General features: G+C 40.0%; 1 protein-coding gene across 3 annotated transcripts in view; it reads right to left on the reverse strand.

Annotated features, from left to right (window-relative positions):
- The window catches only part of STOX2 (storkhead box 2), a 114,455-nt gene that overhangs the window by 15,464 nt on the left and 81,671 nt on the right, over positions 1-17,320 (reverse strand). For all 3 annotated transcript variants that reach the window (XM_033104567.1, XM_033104566.1, XM_033104565.1), the window contains exon 2: positions 6,200-6,352. In XM_033104567.1, coding sequence (XP_032960458.1) covers positions 6,200-6,352 — 153 coding nt within the window. The remainder of the gene's footprint in view (positions 1-6,199; positions 6,353-17,320) is intronic.

Consider the following 17,320-nt stretch of genomic DNA (forward strand, 5'->3'; position numbering starts at 1 on the left):
AAATTAAATAAAAGGGCACCTGGACTTGACCATCATTTATGATGTACTCTCCAATTTTGAAATCATCACTTTCAATTTTACAGACCTGGTGAAATTCAGGTTAGCTCTTTCTCCTTCTTGGCGTAAGTCAGCAGGATGGGGGCGGTTTTTCCCATCCGTAACCAGAGAGCCCTGATAAATACTCTAGCGAAAGCTTAGATGCTCTACATCTTTCTGGTCACTGAGTCGAAACTTGCCATATTTGCTGGAATATAAATTCCAGAAGACAATCATAGATACCCCTTTGTACAGTAACTGATATTGCTTTCAAAGGGTTCTGTGCGCATATTTATGCCTTGTCTCCTTTAAGAGATAGACTTAGACTTAGGAGCATACACACTTAAGAGAGTATAAATTTTCCAGGCTGTAGCACATTTATTTATTTCTTGGGTATTCTCCATTCCTCAGTGCCAGGCACACTGAGGGTGATAATATTTTATAAGATTGACCTGAATGATCGATAGTCATGCGTCACTTAACTATGGGCCTATGTTCTGAGAAACGTATTGTTAGGAAATTTTGTCATTGTGTGAACCTCAAGGAATGTGCTTACAGAGACCTAGGTGGTATAGCCCATTACACACCTAGGCTATATGGTATAGCCTGTTGCTCCTGGGCTACAAACCTGTACGGCATATCACTGTACTGAATACTGGAGGCAACTGTAACACAATGGTAAGTATTTGTGCATTGAAACATAGAAAAGGTACAGCAAAAACATGACATAAAAGATTAAAAATGATATACATCCGTATAGGTCACTTGCCATGAAAGGAGTTTGCAGGACTGGACATGGCTCTGGGTGAGTCAGTGAGTGAGTGCTGAGTGACTGAAGGCCAAGGGCACTATTGTTCACCACTGTAGACTTTGTAAAAACTGTCCCACAAGCCCTCCCCCTGCTTCCTTCTGACAAGGTCAGAAACAGAACATCGAAGCTGCCAGGGCTATACAGCATGAACAGGGAGGGGGGCTGGATTGACTGGAAATATCGAGGAGAAACTGGCTGGATAAGACACAGATCACCACAACAGTGACTGTCAGGAGAGAGTGAAAGGTGGCCTGAGAATCAATAGGAATAAGAAATTAGGATGGAGAGATGAAGGCGTGCAGGGGATTGTCACGCAATGTGGTTTTGGCTACTGCATGTTGGAGCAGTGGTCAGATTAAGGAACTTTGCTGTATTCATAATAAAAGAGGGTGTTTAAATGTAGAGGGTGTAGAACTGAGGACTCAACATTTTGACTTTGAAAATTTCCTTTTTGTGCTATCTGGCACCAAGGGCTTTCTCTGGTATTGAACTGTTGGAAGAAAGAAAATTTATCTATGTTCTACATCATTACAACCTGCAAATATTTCTGAAGTACAGGGACAGGCTGGCTCTGCACCACCACAGACAGCTCTTACTACTGTGGCAGTGGCACGTACTACCTGTTAAGGTAGGACTCGTGGCCCTGTGTCCTTACACAGTATCTTACAAAGAATTTACAGCAATGTACTCTGAAGAGCATCGAGCTAGGTCTGGGAGGGTTGTAGCGCCCTCTGAATATGTAGCGCTGAGGGGAGGCTCCTCTGTGCTGAAACAGGCCAGTGGCTGGCTGACTGGGATATAATCTGTGTATTCAAAATTCAGGTGCTGTAAGTGAGAGGGAATCTCTGCCAACCTCCACAGATATTGCTCCCATCAGAGGGGGAAAAAAAAATCCTCCTAAACCACATACCCTTCCATTTCTTACAGAAAATTCAGCTCCATTATAATCCTATGGGACCGCCATCCTATATACGATCTGTCATTGACAGAAATGTTGCATGTGGTGCGTGACTATAATTCGCAAATAGGTCAGGTTGAATCATACTGCCAATATTCAATCGTGTCTGACCCACAAAAATCACAATTTTAGTAGAGACTGAAAGCTTGGCCTCCAGAAACAGACTGATGGATTGAAATCCATCACTGTTGGTGTTATTGGTTGAATTATGCCCTCCACCCCCTGCTATTCATATTTTGTAGTCCCAACCCTCCTCTCCCGCCCCCTCCCCCGTACCTCAGAATGTGACCTTATTTGGAGATCGGGTCTTTACAGAGACAATCAAGTTAAAGCAAGGCCAGTAGGTGGGCCCTAATCCAACATGACTGGTTCCATCTTAAAAGAGGAAATGTGGACATAGAGACATGCACAGAGAGAAGACAGTGTGAAGAGCAGACAGCTATCTGCTAGCCAAGGAGAGAGGCCTGGAACAAACTCTTCCCTCACAGTCTTCAGAAGGAACCAATCAACTCTACTGATACCTTGATTTTGGACTTCTAGCCTCCAGAATGGTAAGACAATACATTTCTGTTTTGTTACGGCTGCTCTAGAAAACTTATACAACTGTATCACCTTAAGTAAGTCAGACAACTTGCTTAACCTCTCTGAGCCTCATTTACTATCATCAAAATGTGGATCATAATAGTACCTACCCTCATAGGGTTGTTGTGAGCTTGAATGAATTTAATGTATGTACGAGGTGTGATCAAAGAATATGGTGAATGTTTAAACAAAAAAAAATTATTACAGTGAAAGACACATTGCCATTAATCCACCTCAAAATACACCCCCTCACTTCGAACACACTTGTCCAATCATCCTTGCCACTTTCTCAAGCAGTTCTGGAAGTCCTCTTTAGTGTGTGTCTTTGGTTGTGCTGTTGTGGCCGCCTCAATGTCTTGAACTGATTAAAAATTTTTACCTTTCATGGTCATTTTGACTTTGGGGAAGAGCCAGAAATCACACAGTGCCAGATCCAGTGAATAAGGTGGATGAGGACACGCCGTAATGTTTTCATTTGACAGAAATTGCTGTACCAGAAGTGATGTGTGACATGGAGTGCTGCCATGATGGAGAATGAAGTAAAGACACTCATGAAATAGGACTTCCAAAACTGCTTCAGAAAGTGGCAAGAATGATGGGATAAGTGTGTTTGAAGCAAGGGGGAATATTTTGAGGGGATTTAATGGCAATGTGTCTTTTACTGTAATGATTTTTTTAATTTAAACATTCACTGTATCTTTTGATCACACCTTGTACAGCAGTGCATGACACATAGTGAGCTCTCAATAAATATTAGCTAGTAGTAGTCTAAACTTTGGGTCAGGATCCATGGAATCCCAGCTTACCTTCAAAGAACATTGTATAGCAACCTAGAACAGCTGGGTAAGCTGAGAAGTTCAGGGTCCCCCAGTCCTTCCAAAACTATGAAGGTGGGATGAGAAAGCATTAGAAATGGCCTGGAGTTCTCAAGGGGTGAGCGTTCATGACTCTAATGTAACACACACACACCTGTTTGTGCTACCATCTTCAGAAGGCATCCTTAGTGGCTCAAGTAGAAAAGAGAACATTGCCTATGAATAATGTATTGCTTAATATAAGTATTTAATTTTTGATCTGCCTAGTTTCCTTTTAGTCTAAGGCTCTACTCTTGAGAAACGTACACTGATGTTATGCAAATGATTTTAAGGCTGGGATAATAAATATTCTTCTTTAATTTTATGAGAGATTCGGCACAATATAAAAATGAATTCCAATTGAATTAGTGCTATAACCCAAACCATATCTATGCAATTCTTGAGAACCATCATAAAGCAAAATATGCTTGCCCCTGAAAGAAGTAACTTAAAAGAGATGCTAAGCGCCAATGTCAGCCAGGGCCTTCTGCAGAACGTCAGGGGGCTCCATTCATACAGAATGCAGCTCCTGAGGTGAGGTACTATGCACTGTGCAGTCTCACGAATGATACCACTGGAGCTGTGCAGCCCAGCAATTCAGATAACAAACCCATATTTAAAACCGAGTGTATTTTACATGGTAGCATACTTTCAATCAATATTCTAACAGAAAGCAATTTTTCCAAAAATAGTAAGGCTCATATATAAGAATTCGCAATTGAGTTTACTATGCTGCTATACTAAAGGAAAGCTGAAGTGTAATTCATAAAAATGGCTATTACTATAAAGCAAAAATTTAACTGTATTATAGAATTTGCTGATTGTAGGCCTTCCAAGTAATGATCTTAGAAAACTGACAAAACTACATAGAATCATGACTACAATGTAATCATACCTTACCATTACGAGTAAGCTCTCTGTTCCCAAATGAAGCAATAAGAGTTTCCATTGAGAATTTAAATCTAAAGTTTTTATGTCTTGGATTTGCAAATATATCAACCAAATAATTTTTTGAAAACATTTTAATTTGGGAAAAAAAACTAAAAACACTCCCTGTTCAATCCATTTTCCATACTTCTACCTGTGCGTTTTCTAAGCTTTAACTGAAAGTCACTGATCCCGATTATTATTAGTAAGCTCTTGTATAACGACCAATATTTTCAATTGTCTATGAAATCCAGGGTTCCACTAGAAATCTGCAGGGATCACCTAAAAAATATGGTTGTGACGGATATTTTTAACATTTACATGTTCCATCGCTGCCAGCTTCTACTCCCAAAGTTCATGAAGTCAGATTTTGAGAGTTTAAAGAACAAAGATAAGCTTTACATCCAAATAGGGCTGAAACCTGATCTCTCTTACCTTACTACTGAAAAGGAAAGGGTTTGCCTGGAAGTTAACAAAGAAAGACAAACAATCAGACTGACGAACATTCAGAGACAATAAAATGTTACAAAATTTAAGGTAACTTATAGGTTGCAAGAGTGGGTTCATGTTAGAGGTTTTAAACAGTACATATAATATAACACATATTAATTAGAAAACCGAAAGAGGAGGAAAAATCACTGGGCGAGAAATACAAAGTTCCTCTGGGGCAAAAGGAAAAGTGGGGAGTCTTTCTGCCCTCCTCCCACGGGTGGGATGCACTTCCCCACAGCTTGACTTGGAGTTTGGCTGGGTTCACTTTTGCCAAGGATATCTTAGTGCGTGTGGCACGGCCAATGGGCTGACGAGCTCTTGAGCATCTGAGCTGGCTCTCTTTTGCCTCTGCCACCCCAATGAACAGAATAGACTCTTCTTGCCTCCCCTTTTCCAAAAAGGATGGGATACAGATGGAACCGAGCCACCTGGCTAAGACCGGTCTGGATCAGCAGACCCCTGGATAATCCACAGACACATGAGCTAAATAAATGTTGATTGTTGTATGCCACTGATGTTCTACAAGCATTTGTTGCCCGCATTTTTTGTAGCAAACCTTAATTGATACAGCCAACAGCTTACATTCACTAAGGTCTCTTCTTGGTTGAATAAAAAATATGTGAAGTATTTGTTTTCAACGTAAGCTCTATTTCAGTCTAGGTATAGGTTGAGTCCAAAGCAAGCTGGCAAACTGGTGGCCCAATAACGTGTTTTCTTACATGTCACTGGCATGCACATATTAAAATGTACACACACACCATTGTCAATATTTAAGGCAATCTAGAGATTTCACATAAAATTGAATTTCCAGATTCTCGTGAAAAATTAGATTTGGCAACTCCAGCTGGGTCTTACATTTTTGGGTGGGGAAGGGAATAACACACTGCAGGTGAGTAGCGGGGTGCCTCTTGAGATGGGGCATGCGTTCTTTAGCTTGTGACCATTTCTAACATCTTCCAGCACTGGAGGCATTAAATGCTATTCACACAGCAGCTGGGCTATTGTCTTCTTTTTGTAACAGTTAAGAGAAATTTATTTTTTTCTTCTAAAATGAGATCTTAACTCATTTATCAAATATCATTTTTTTAAAATTCATCAAGCATGACAGAAGCATGCAAGATATGTTTATTTCTGACATTATTCTCTCTGTAGTTTAATCTCTTAGGACTAACATTTTTCGTTGTTTCTGACTCCCTCACATGAAACATGATGGTCATGTATTTAAAGAAGGTTGTGTTGCAAAGGCTGAATGGAATCTTGGTCGTTTTTGCCAGAATTCCTCATGGATTCTGATTTAATTTCTTTTTCTCAGTGTCAATTAAAAAAGTATTACAGCTGAAAAAGGCAAATTATTTCTGAAGTAACACAGGTGCCTTAATTTTTAATTACAGAACTAAAAAAAAGTTTCTGGTCAATTTTGGCAAAGAGTTTTTTTTTTTTTCTATTAGACTTAAACATGAGAAAAACTATCCGTTTGCAGTCGTGGAGCAGTCAGAGCACACCGTGCATTTGGAAGGTGCTATGTTCTTTTCCCATTACCTGGGAAACATGTGGTCAGGTGCTCCATCAGTGCTTCTTGGGTGACAGGTTTTCGTGCCGAGTTCATTGCTGAGATGGCCAAGCAAAGGATTTCCCCGAGTGGAATAAACTGAGATTGACTGATGGGAGACATACTGATTGGTGACACATCACCTGCAGAAAGACAATTTTCAAGTGAGCGGTTCATTAAATGACCTGGCTACTTGCCATACACACACCTTCACACAAACACGCCCCTCCTGTGACTCTCGCCTAGTTCCTGTATTATGAACACAGTCAACTCCAAACACCGACATTTGTTCACACAACCGTTCCAATTAGGTGGAAAAACTTCCACAAACCAGTGGAAGCTCCAGTGGTTTTGACAAATAAAACTTTGCCTTTAAAACCTGACCACTCATTTAAATAGACATCTTATGGGAAGGCTTGCAACAACAAGACTTTGAAACATGATCTCTTTTTATTAACGTGGAGCTGATTTATTTATTAACTGCCATTTACATCTTGACAAATGCAATTGAGGATTCATTCATTCAAATGGTGAGTGCCCTTTCCAGCTCAGGCATCTGCTGGGGGCTTGGGAACGTGAATAAGGCCCCCTCCCGAAAACACCTCTGCCCTCGAGGAGTTTCTATTCAAGTGGAGGAGACAGACAAGTAAAGCAAACTTCAGGGCGCACCAAAGAAGGATGAACACCTACTCTGGAGCAGAGAGTGGAGGACAGTACACACTACCTGGGGGCGGGGTGGGGAGGGCTTAGAATAAGGAGGTAAGGGAATGTTTTATGTAGGATGTGCAGCCTGAATCCAGTGATGAAGCAGGAGTGTGTCTAGCGGCTGGGAGACAGGGGCGACGTAAGGGGTTGTAGGAACTACAAGCAAGTGTTTCTGGGGAGGAGTGGAGCAGGCCTACAGGTATGCACGGACAACCAGAGCAAAGAGCTGAGTGCCCAAGGCCTTCATCCTATGAGGGATGGCGAGCCATAGACGGAATTTAAGGAATGACAAAGTCAGATGTGAATTCAGAAAGACAACTCTGGTGGCCACGTAGAGAATGGACGGGAGGAGCAGGAGCGGGCGGGGGGGTTGTGGCCTCCTGCACACGTGTATGTCTAAGAGAGCGAATGGAGGCCAGAGAGGCTGAAGACCCAGTGGTGACGGGGCTAACTGACTGGCTACTGAGGAGGCATCAACATGCAGTGCAAATATCTGTCTTCATTCCTGTGATCTTTAGGATCTTTACATCACAGTCTGGGGATTTTCAAGTGATGCTAGAAGGATTCCTAGAATTCCCTGGAAAGATTTCTGAGTCTGGAGCACCCCTACAGAGGGTGAGGCATGTGGGTACCCCGTTTTATATTTTGGGGTTCTGGAAGGCCCTACTTGATAAAAGGCCCTACAGAAAGGGTGAAAACTATCAGCAGAGAAGAACACCTGTGAGCATGTAAGCATATTTCCCACATGTACTTACATAATCTCCCCTCTTTTGCTTCCTAAGCATGATTTCTCTCTTGTAATAAGCTACCACGGCTAGCCAGAACTGGCACTAGGGTCAGCCTGTAGCATTAAGCAACACCCTCTCTGGAAGGTGTCTGGGCACACTGGGCACTAAAAGCTATGCCCAGCCACAACACCTCGTTTGATGGGAGTCCAGAGTCCCTTTGAGAAAGAACTTGAACCCTGCTCTAATGGACTGAATGGGAAATGGTCTGATGGATGAAACCAGGCAACAGGGCCTGGGAATGAAAAACGCCAGGGGAGGAGATAAAGACTAACAAATGCACCAGGACCCCAGTGTCAAAGACCTGCCCTTCCCCCAACAAACCCAGTTCGGTTCAATGCTCTCCTCTCTCATGCATCCCTTGGGTCTCCAATCAGCTCTGCTGTGGCTCCATTCTCTGTAAGACGGGTATGAAGAAAGACACTTTCCCAAGAACCAGAGGAGAAGGCCAGCAAACATAAAAATCAGCACAAACCAGGAAATGACCTAACGTAGAAGCCACAAACTTCTGGGGCTCTGGGATGTTAAGTATCATGAAGAGAAGCCTCTGAGAGATTCCTGCAACTATTTGGTGGGGTGGGTAGAACGTGGAAAATTTAGGGCTGTTACTGTGAATGCAAGTTTCATTCACTGGCCGGTACTGAAGCATCATTCATATTCGTGACTCAAAAAGGACAGAATTCTATGGGCTGGGACCACCTCTGTGGGTAAGTGTGCTACTGCCTAAAAGACTGTATTTAGATCTTTACAAAAACTGTTGCACCCTTCAATTCAAACAAACTCTTATTCTAAAGCCTAACGTGTAAAAGATGAACTAGTGGTGGCGGCGAGATGAGTACAGGTGGCGGTTTGGAGCTATACCTGTTCATCTCTCTCCTCCCCAAAAGGGGGCCCCTTAGCTCAGCCACAGCCACTCCAAAGCCCTCTTCTGTGATTCCTTCTGTCTCTACAGGACAGGATGAGGACACTGAGGCCTGGTTTCTTGATGAGGTGCTAGGCTGGCAATGGGGACCTCAAAGTTACCTGGAATAATTTTGTAAATCAGATGAAAAGGAAGGTGAGGTCAGCTGGCAAAGGGGGAGATCAAAGCACGTCCCCCCACATTTGGGAGGTTAACACCTTCTAAAATTTTCCTATCATAATGAAGGATTTCTCAGAAGATGAAAAATACAAAATTAGCAAATACGATTTTTCTTTTTTAAATGCAGGTCTATTTTATGATTTGTATAGGTTACAGGGAACTTGCTCTCTCTGTAAAAAAGAAATGGCTATTAGCAAAATTAACTAGTTTAGGTCATGCTTGTCCTCATGCTTTTAGCTGAAATCACTTGTTTAGTTTAACTGCCATCTTCTAATTTCTTTTCATTTCTTGCAGCCAAATATAAGCAGCAGCATGCTTTAAGTGTCTGACTTGCATTTGTTTTGGAAAAGCTCACTTCCACTATAATAATGAATATGTGCAGTAACTTTTTAACTCAGGATATAGGACAACATGGAATTCAGATACTCTAAGTGACTATCTCCACGTCATCTTGTTTTTTTATACTGCACTAAGATAAATGATTTTCCACTCTCTTCCCACCCCCAGCCCCATCGGTAATCCTGTTTGCTCTAAGTCCAAATGCTTCCTGGATCTCTTCCCTCCACTCCCTCCCTACTCCGAACCACCATCACCTCTCATCTAGCCCATCCTAACGGCTGCATGACTCTCAGCTTTCCCTCCTGCTCTGACACTGTCTTCTGCACAGAGCAACCACGCCTTCTTAGAAAAGCATCAAACGTACCACTTCTCTGCATAAAATCCTACAGTGTCTGCCTATTGCACCTAGAAGGAAATCGGAATTCCTCACCAGGCCTGCAGTGGCCCACAGGGTCTGAGCATATCCGCCCACTGCTGGGACCATCCCCCCACCACTCACACCTGGTGCTGGAGAATTGCTGGTGGTGTGGAAAAACCACACACACTGGAATTGGTACCAGACTCTCAGCAAGTTGCTGTCTTCACCCTCTGAGTGTGTGTATGGGTGTTTGTGTGTACTGATGTACTGTCTCACCCACGAGAATATAAGCTCCCCGGCAGAAGGAAACACGCATGCCATATTCCCATCACATTCCCAGAGCCTCGCATAACGCAGAGCTTCGACCAGACAGCCAATAAATGTGTTGAATGAATGAATCCCCGTTTATGACATAACCCAAGGAATTCCTCAGGGTATTTAAAGGATTATGATTTTATTTATATATCTCCCTACATAATTGCAAAACAAATAGAAAATTTAACAAGAGACCAAATACACCTAACTTATATGCAATTGCTAAGACTCCCCCTATTAATTTCATGAATAATAATCACAGCAGTTACCACGAAACACAGCAGTTACCACAAAAAAAAAAAAAAAACATATATATTAAGTGAAGGCTAGGACACGCATTTAATATCCATACTAAAGGAATCATAGGTATCTCTCAAACAATGTAACACATTATTCAAGTTTATCACGATTTTCTGTGGATCTTATATCAGACCTGCTTAATGAGTCAACTAGTTATTATTAAAATATGCTACTAGAAAATTCTTCCAACTGGACCACACTTATGGTCAAAGAAAACAGGAATATAGATACTGCTAAAATATTGTTAGTCACCAGAATTCACAGAAGGTACCACATTTTGCATAAACTATGAACTGTTACTTGTCTATAATTTATAGGATAAATTTTTCTATTGTCAGAATTAGTTCTGAACACATTCGTAAAGACAACTCATCTAAAAACTCATAGCTACTTTGAGAGCTAATAAATTCTTTCTAAATTGCGATAATTGTGTCCTATTGTTCTAAAAAGAAGGGGTAAATAGGTTTTATTTCAGCTTTATTTTCTTACAAACATCCATTTCAATACAGTCCTCAGGGAACATTTGTCAAATCCAGGATGATTCCGATAAAACCAAGCACAGTGCTTTGGACAGAGTATGCATTCAATAAATTTCTGGTAAGTGAATTTAAAATGTGAGAAGACATGAAAATATTACCATTATAAGTAAACCTCCGTGATTTTAAGAGCATTTAACGTTAAATTTAAAATACCTTGGTGAACATGTGGACATTGGTTTCATTTAAGGTACTTGTCAGCTGAAAAGCATGAGGACAAAGATACATTTGCCCAGTGGTGATGAGTGGAGTGGAGGATGGAGACTACACGAGAGGCCGGAGAGAGCACGTACAGAGCATGAAGCAGCATGCCAGGTCTGGGGGAGCTGGGGCGATTTTGGCACCACTGGAGGAGGCTGGTGGTGAGCTGGAGAAAAAGTAGAAGCTAGATCCTGGTTGACCAGAAGACTTAGATCTTACTCTTAATGCTGATGGGGGAACCACTGCATGTGTTTGTACAGAGGAACTACATGACATAGTCGTGTTACAAAATCACTCTTTGGCAACTTTGGAGAACAAACCCGTGACTATTACAAGCGCCCAGGCGATTAACAAATTAACAAAGAGGGTCTGGACAACAGGCAAAAATCATGCATATGCTGACTTTCTCTGTCTTTTATTGTGTACAGCTAGTTACTTCTACCTCAGAGATAGCTTTATCACGCACATACATTTTTACTATTTAAATTCTTCTATCTATTCTCCCTTCCAACTCTTGGCCAGTTACTTTAGCTGGAATTATTTCAAAAAAAAAAAAAAACCCCTCTCTCTCACATAATTATTCCTTTGAAGAAATGTATCTAAGTGCCTATTATATACCCAATACTTTTGGGCACTCAAGTTCCAAAATTGTTCCTATCTTGGTTCTATTTGTGGGGGAAAAAAACAAAACAAAACAAAACCCACAATCCATGGTAGTGATAAAGCTCTATCCTTTATGAATGCCATTTTCTTTTCTTTTTTCAGTCATTAATTTAGGTTTTCTGTACTCCCCACCCTTTGCATATGAGGGAGGACAACACAACTTCTAAAAATACATGACTTTCATGACAACTTATATTCATCCTTTCCCAGATGACATCTGTAGCTTTTCAAAAGATACCTACTAGAAATGCAAACATAAATCTATTGTATTCCATCTGGAGTCTTCATCTTCATACAAATGTATAAGAAAAGGAAAGCCATAATTTTTCTAGGTGCACCACATCATAATAAACCACAACCTTGAAAGTCCATCTTCTAGTTTAGCCTTATTTAAATAATCTGTTTTTCCCCCCCCAAGCATCAGCATTCTGTTTGAATTATCCTGTTTTTCTGTTTATTTTTAAATGCTATTTTTCATGGTAAATGTCAATTTGTCCTCTGGATTGAACAGTTACCTTTGACCCAAGGAAGTGCATGAACCAAAGCAACCTACCTGTACTTACAAATGCAGTTCTGAAACTGCACTGATTTATAATGGGGAAATTCCCCACACAAAAAGGCACTTGGGATAAGCGCCCGGTCTCTTATAACAAAATACAATTATCACTCTGGGTCTGCTTCTTCATCTGTAAGATGAGTTTGGATGAAATGATTTCAAAGATTCCTTCAGGCTGTCAAATTCTAAGGCTCAATATTAATGCTCATCCAATCTGAGAAAGTCGGCTTTAATGTTAAAAAGAATAGCAAAATATATTGGCTATTAATTTTTCCCTTTGTAATAAAGCCTTCATAATTTACTCTTTCTAATTCAAAGTCTTGCTCAGCTTTGTTCCCCGGGACTAAAGTCAGCCTGTTTTTGTTCTCTGGATTGCCAAAATTAACACTCGAGTTAAAATTATAGATGCCAATAAAATTACCACATGCAGCAGATACCGTGACTCATAAAAATGGTCCAACATGACTGTAAAATATACAGTGGGCACAGTGACAATACAACTCTATTCTTTTCAACAAACTAGTCAGAGAACTACTAGTGTGCCAAGTTTTATCTTAAACACCCTTGGGCCTGGGGAAATCATAAGCTCTCTGAGGTTAGTAAACAACTTTTCTGATGCAAAGTATTAGACAAATCTTTTGTTTTACAATTGAGTTCAATTTATTAACCCCAATTTTATGTATAAATGCTGTTCAGTTTTTTTAACAGACGGTCCACTACAATATTTTTTAAAAAGTTGTTCTCAAAAAAAAAAAGCACCACACATATTCCCGTCTTATGCATTTTCTCATAGACTCTTACAGGACGGCAGAGCATACAGATCCCATTAACTAACATGCTGCTATGTTTTAAGCAGCTCTCCTGTGAAACCAAATTATTGAACTTGACTTTCAAATGTTTATACTTGAAATTTAAGAGAAAACTGGCATTGAAAAAAGATACTTTTACCAATTTATGGTATGTTTGGTTTAAATGCCACTGATTTCAGAAATTTAAGGCTGAGCCCTCATTGCAATAGTCGATGGAAGGAAAGTTGACATAAAAAAGAATTTTAGAACATTTAGAAATTCTATCCTCTAGAGTCCTGTAAAGTTTGCTAATGCTTTATTTCAACATTTGATGAGTCTCCTAAGCTATTATTTGAATAAGTTGTTTTATTCAAAAGAGAACATAAATAAGAGGCTCCCACTAATAATATTAAAGTTAATGGTGTCCGTTTTAGCTATGACTTATTAAGAAACCTCTACTGAGAGTAAGGTTAAATAAGAGCCAGAATGATGGCATATGGTGCATGCGTGCATGCACAAACACACACACACACACACACACACATAAATGGGTTATGGCCACCACATCACTAGAATATTTCGGTTTATCAGTCTGTGTAATGTAGAGATGTCTAACGCAGCCAAGTGAAAAAACAAATCAATGGCTCATTGGTTTACAAAAGAAACCCATCATCCCCAGTCCACAAGTTTTCATTAGCCACATTAGCTATTGCTCGTTACTGAGATGTGACCACTGATAAACAAGCGTCATAAGATAAGCAGAGACAGACAGGTCAGAAAAAGTGAAGGATCAGGTAGAGAAGGGCAGTCAATAGACAGTGATGGGTGAGACCTCTTTAGCCAGGAACCAACTCCACCATCACCAGAATGATAACTGACATCTTCTCTAATCACAAACCTTTCAACACTTTTAGACCGTTCTGCTACTGTATTAGATTTGTAGCTGGAAAGTTAGGATGGAAATATGAGCCATCAGGCCAATTACATGCTTCAAACCTTTGCTAAGGCTCCACATTAAAACCCAAATGTAGTATGTGTTAGGCATTAGGACTAGCAGAGTGCTAGTCCCATAGCAGGCACTCAAGTTTGTTGAATAATCAGGTACTACACATACAGACAAGGCAAGGTAAGACCCCGCTAACTGCCAAGATGTTTTCCATCACCAGCTGCCATCTTGCTCTCAAGTCCCTCATCCAGGGCTAAGTTAAAATCATGTATCACCAAGGATAAAATCACGATGAAATACCAGTCCTACTTGACAACAACTAATACGATCTCTCAGATGGCATGCCATTCTGTAAGGCACCTGGCTAACAAGAGTTCCTATATAATATGGTGCTTTCCTTTACTTTATTAAAACTGCATTAAGTATAATGGAATCTAAATTCCTATTTTACTTCTCTTCCTTCTCCATTCTATATCAAAACTTAGCCTAACACTAGAGACATTTTAGATGCTCCAGTTTCCATTGATGGCGTTTCTCAACTATAGTCGAATACATCAGTCTAGAATCTCCAGGATCATCCTTGTCCCCTCTTTAAAAAGTTAGAATCACCATAGCTGTTTCTCAAAATTGTGTTCTTTGCTCCATCATTTTAGGTATCACAATGATACTGTGACTGATTTCTGTAAAATACAACTGTAATAGAACAAGAAGGCCTAATTAAATACAGTCCAAATATGTGTATGTTGATGGTTCCCAAATTACAACAAAATTACACTGAATGACTACTACTGACTCTCCAACAATTGAACAACCTACCACCCCTTCAAACTGCCATGGAGGTTGTTACAAAAAAACCTACACAACTGTATATAGGGATGAAAGAATACAGAGGGCAGAAGAGACACACAGGAAAACTCCTGACTCACTGTACTGAGAAGTGATTTTTCCCTCCAAAACGCAGTCAAAACCTTCAGTTCAGAGTCCAGTTCTGCTCATTAGTTGTGTGAATTGTTTCAAGTTATTTAATTTTTTGAGTCTCAATTTCTTTTTTGTATAAAGTGTACATAGTGATGTTTACTTCATAGTTATCGAGGGGATTAAATGAGATAGTGGATGCGAGTGCTTACACTATCCCTGAGATCTAATAAGTATTTCATAAATAGCAGTTGTATTAGAATTATCTTCCCCAAGCCTATCTAAATTTGCTCAATTTACTCCTTTGTAGTGTTTGAATTTCTACCAATAGGAAAATCATTTGGTCCTAAGAAGAAACCTTTTTTAAAAAACAGAGACATCTGTGGGAAGGCTAGGAGGGCAATGGTCTTTCTTTCTTACACTAGTACGAATTAATCAGATTGCTCACTTCTTGATTCTTATCTGTGAGCATGTGGATTGAATGAATGAAATATTTTGAGTGGGAGGCAGAAAAGTTAAAACACACACACACACACACACACACACACACACACACACACACACACACAGCATTTGGGATATATTACTGGGCCAGGAGAGAACGGTCTCAAAGCAAACGGGAAACATGTAGTACAAAGTTCTCCATGTAGAACTTTGGAGAGAGAAGGTCACTAGAACATGGCAAATAATACGGATAGAGCATTACAAGAAAATAAAACATATTTGAAGAAAGTTGGCCTCTTTGAAAATTTTGCCTGGGCCAATCTTTCACCTAAGAAAGAAAAAAGAAACTCGGCACATAAGTAAGTACTCTTAGTATTAAAGACCAGTGTATTAGCAGTTAATTTCTGATGAAACCTGGGGTGCTATTAACCATTCTGGTTTTCTCTTCTAAAGAAAACATCCTGTAGGATTCAAAGAACAATCTTCCACACAAACTTTCAGATTTTCACATGCTCTTTACTTACGAATGACTTGCCCAATAATATTATCCTTCCTAAGTCAGTAAACCATCATCAATGTCCGTAGTTAAGGGCCCACCTTTCCAAATAACAATCCTTTACAAGCAGTGTAAGGCACTGTGTGTCACCGCTTCTTAAGAACAACCATCATTTCTACAGTTAATGCATAACTCCTGAGGTCTACCATAGCTATCTACCCCATGAAGATTCTTCAGGTGAACAAAACAGATCATTCTTGCCCTTTGTGACAAATTAACACTTTTTAAACTGCCTCTCTTCTTAATCAACTAGTTACTGAGTCGTTTCCCTGTGTAGAGAACAGCTAGGAGATGAGAACTGTAGAAAAAGGCATAAATCTTCATCCCTGCTTTCAATGAGCTTACAATTTAGGTGGGGAAACAAGATATAAATGTGTGAAAATCTAAGTAATTGAAACATATTCAAATTACTGTTTAAGACACCCTTTGAGGAGATATAACAAGAAAATACACAAATGACAAGCAAATTAATTCTATCATAAAAATGTATTAATATGTAATTATACCTATCTATCTATTTATATATATACAAAGAGAAAGAAATTAATTCTATAATAGGACTAAAAAATGACCTCCAGTTGGGTGTAATCAGGGAATGCTTCATATGGGAGGGAGACGTTGAATAGGGTTTTTAAGGATTGAGCAGACTTGATGGGTTCAGGGACATTATATTTGTATAATTTTATTCTCGACACACTATGCTTGTATTTTTCCCAACCAAGCATCCTTTAACACTGACTCAACATCCTCCACGTTGCTCTGAAAATGCAAAGTGCTATGCCCGAAGAAGAAACAGCTTTGATAAGGAAGAAAGGACAGGTGCGCTCTTTCCTTCCGTGAATAGGTGACTTATGGGGATGAATATGAGAGCAAAGAGAAAATCGATGTGCAAGAGGTCTATCCCATACATAGTTTACATTACTTTGAAATGTTCTCATTATTATTACAAATTCCATAAGGAGTTTCACAGTCTCAGAAATATCTCGAATAAAAAAAGTGCTAAAACTATAAATTTGATGAGGTGGTAAAACCATGCTTTTAGATTTGCCAAGTTTCACTTTGGAAACATAGCATGTCATGTACTTTCGAGGACCAAACTTTAGCATCTCACTATTTTAAAAAAATTAAAATTAAAAAAAAGAAAAAGGCTTTTGTGCTAAAAGCCCATGGATGTTGTAAGAAAACAGCTCTGCCATAATCTGAACCCTCAAGCAGCCTACGATGAAATCCGCGTACTTCCTCAGTGGTTACCAGCAGGCTTGATATGATGCTTCCTCAGTGTTGGAAGCAGTCCTGAGCAAATAAATCAGGCTTTCTTGGATTTTAGTGTGTTGCATGTAGGTTAACAGGCCAAATAACACACCACATTTCAGGGGCTGGATTAATGGAGAAGAAAAAAATTTCAGATAATATTTACTGAACGCCTCCATCAGAGGAGTGAAAGAGATATTGCAACTGATGGAAATCTGAAGCAGTTTAATTATTTCCTACTCGCAAATCCTACAGCTGCCTGACTTTTCAGTTCGGAGGTGACTCTCTGGGATGCATGCTAGTGAGGTCCAATCTGGAGGACAGCAGGGGTGGGGGTGCGGAGGGCACTTCGACTGCTCAAGATTGAGGCTT

The sequence above is a fragment of the Rhinolophus ferrumequinum genome, chromosome 4 (genome assembly GCF_004115265.2).
Source record: "Rhinolophus ferrumequinum isolate MPI-CBG mRhiFer1 chromosome 4, mRhiFer1_v1.p, whole genome shotgun sequence".
Lineage (NCBI taxonomy): Eukaryota > Metazoa > Chordata > Mammalia > Chiroptera > Rhinolophidae > Rhinolophus > Rhinolophus ferrumequinum.